General features: G+C 58.8%; 2 protein-coding genes across 2 annotated transcripts; both read right to left on the bottom strand.

Moving 5' to 3' along the window:
* Positions 1 to 179: 179 nt before the first annotated feature.
* VDBG_00854 (methylenetetrahydrofolate reductase) lies at positions 180 to 1,123 on the bottom strand (the record flags this gene model as incomplete). Its single annotated transcript, XM_003009125.1, has 2 exons — positions 180 to 851; positions 1,052 to 1,123. One exon carries the CDS (start codon positions 755 to 757, stop codon positions 212 to 214), a length of 546 nt encoding a protein of 181 aa, XP_003009171.1.
* Positions 1,124 to 1,869: 746 nt separating this feature from the next.
* Positions 1,870 to 2,295, bottom strand: VDBG_00855 (conserved hypothetical protein; the record flags this gene model as incomplete). The annotated part of the gene is made up of 2 exons (XM_003009126.1): positions 1,870 to 1,956; positions 2,029 to 2,295. 2 exons carry the CDS (start codon positions 2,293 to 2,295, stop codon positions 1,870 to 1,872), a joined length of 354 nt encoding a protein of 117 aa, XP_003009172.1.
* Positions 2,296 to 2,460: the final 165 nt, after the last annotated feature.

Below are 2,460 nucleotides of genomic sequence, written 5' to 3' on the forward strand. Positions count from 1 at the left end.
CCTCACGAACAGCGTTATCGTCGTCTTGACGGGCTCCAGAGCGTGCATGAATTTCCTGGGGGACGCTGCAGTTCATGTGCTTGGCACGGCGCATGAAACTAGCGTAGGTGGCAATGGGCATGATGCCAGGGACAATGGGGATGGTGATACCACGCTCACGGACCTTACCGACCCAGCGGACAAAAGTTGTCGGCGTCGTAGAACATCTGGGTCACAATAAAGGTGGCACCCATGTCAACCTTCTCCTTGAGGTGGTCGAGCAGAGACTCCTCGTCCTTGTTGTCATCGCAGCCTCGGGGTAGCCAGCAACACCAATGTCGAAGTGATCGTGGTATGTGGCACGAATGTGCTTGACGAGGTCACGAGCATATTCGAAACCGCCGTCGGCGGCGACCCACTTCTCCTTTTCACGCGGAGGGTCGCCGCGGAGAGCGAGGATGTTTGTGCAGCCGGCTTTATACCCCTTGCGGAGGGCGTCGTTGACCTTCTCGAGGCCCATATCGGTGCAGGTCAGGTGCATGCATGTCTCGAGACCATAGACGCTCTGAGCCTGCGTGACCATCTCGCAGGTGAGCTCGGCGATCCTACCGCCGGCACCCCAGGTGATGTCGATGAACTTGGGGCCAAAGTTGTACATGCGGTCCATGCGGTCGTAGAGATTCTGGACACCCTGGGCTGTCTTGGGAGGGAAGTACTCGAAAGAGAAGGAGGGCTGGCCGTCGCGCTCGGCGTCGGCGAGCATCTCCTTGATGTGCATAGTGGCGGTGGGGTTGGGTGGTACTCTTGGGAAGAGGTATTATCGGGAACAAGGTGGAGGAGAGGTGGAAGCGGCAAAAGGCCGTTCCAAAAGGCTGCCGGGGAGAGTTAGCAATGTGGTTCTGCAGAAATGCCACGACTGACAGCTGGGTTTAGGTGGCAATTGGTATTTCATATCAAAAGGGGGGGGGGGGCAATGAGTGGTGAAGCAGCCCGAAAAAAAGGCGCCCAAGGTGAAGGAGGGGTGTGAGAGGGCATCATAGAGCGGGCAGCGGTAGCGGTAGTGGTGACTCACTTGGCAATCTACAAGACGAAAGTGCCAATGGTGCTCGAAACAGACGTTGAAGCACCGGCGATGTACTTTCTCCGCGATGCTCTAGAAACAAACAGAATGGTTTTCAAGGGGGGGAGACAAGACAGAAGGACCCACAGGCACAAGCAAGTCGACGTGAGGTAAGAATTTGAGGCAGCTACTGGGGAGGCGTTGGGGTGGAGAGGCGTATCGGCGCCGGTGTGGATGCTGCCAATACCACATCGGTCGTACCTGCCCACACCGGCCCACCCACGCCTCCGAATATGGCGTCGTGACCATTGGTTGAACGTGCAGCCACGTCTGCCCCGCTGGCCCGCCTGTGTCCCTTCTTTGCCCCGCGAGTTTCTCCTTCCTGCGATGCACGTCTGGAGCCTGCCCGAGGGGTTGTCGTTTATTTGCCCGTGCTTCTTTTTTTTTTTTTCTGTTCCCCGGTCGAAACTCGAGCATGTGGCTCTCGAGGACGAGGCGGTGTGTTTGGACATGACGGCTCATCTTCATCGCCCGAGCTCCCTTGAGTTCACGATCTGCGTGACGAACACATGCCCTGCTCTGACTCAGATGTCGGGGAATCGGCTTCTTTTCATTTCTCAGCGTGAAAAGCAGAGCGGGGCCTGTCATGTTTACCGTTTCCTCACAGGCAAAGCAAGTCTACCTTGGCTCGCTGTGACACTGACTGGCAAGTGCAATCATTGATGCCCGCCTGCCCCGCTTTCCAAGCATCATTTTACCCCTCCGTCACTGCCCCTCCGCGTCGGCAGAATGCCACTCACCGCCCTGCCCACTTCCCCCCAGATTGGTCTTCAGGGTTCTTCTAACGTGGGGGTTCGTCCCGTTGCCGGCTGGCAGCTGAAAGCAGCTGGTCTGCAAGAATACTCCCGGTAGATACTCTTGCATCAGGGGGGTGGATATTCATCATTATCATTAACACATGGCAGCACATCTATCTGGACCTCCATTACCCTCCCAGCTCCTCGACCCGCGGCGCCCTCAAGTGCAGCCGCGCAGCGCCCCCGAATCTCTCTGAGTCGGTTGCTCTGCGCCACAACGTCCCTGTCAAAGATGAACCACCACCGCTCGAAGAACGTCTGGCCGACCTCCCACCCGGTCGCGTCGTACGGGTCGCCGCCCCAGATGCGCACGCCCTCGGCCTCGTCCTCGAGGTCGTAGGCGAACTGGATGGGCGCCAGCGCGTCGCGCGCCCCGGGTGGCCGCATCGCCTCGGGCATTGTTGAAGATGCTGATGATGCGGTCGCGCACCGACGGCCACGGCAGGAAGTCGAGCATCGGGGTGGTGCGGGCAGTTGCATCTTGTCTCGGCGTCGGGCTGTAAGTTGGGCGGACAGAAGGGCCGGCTGACGTCCCCGCCGCCCTTATATAAAGGGCCGAGTTTG

The sequence above is a fragment of the Verticillium alfalfae genome, genomic scaffold (genome assembly GCF_000150825.1).
Source record: "Verticillium alfalfae VaMs.102 supercont1.1 genomic scaffold, whole genome shotgun sequence".
NCBI classification, from domain to species: domain Eukaryota; kingdom Fungi; phylum Ascomycota; class Sordariomycetes; order Glomerellales; family Plectosphaerellaceae; genus Verticillium; species Verticillium alfalfae.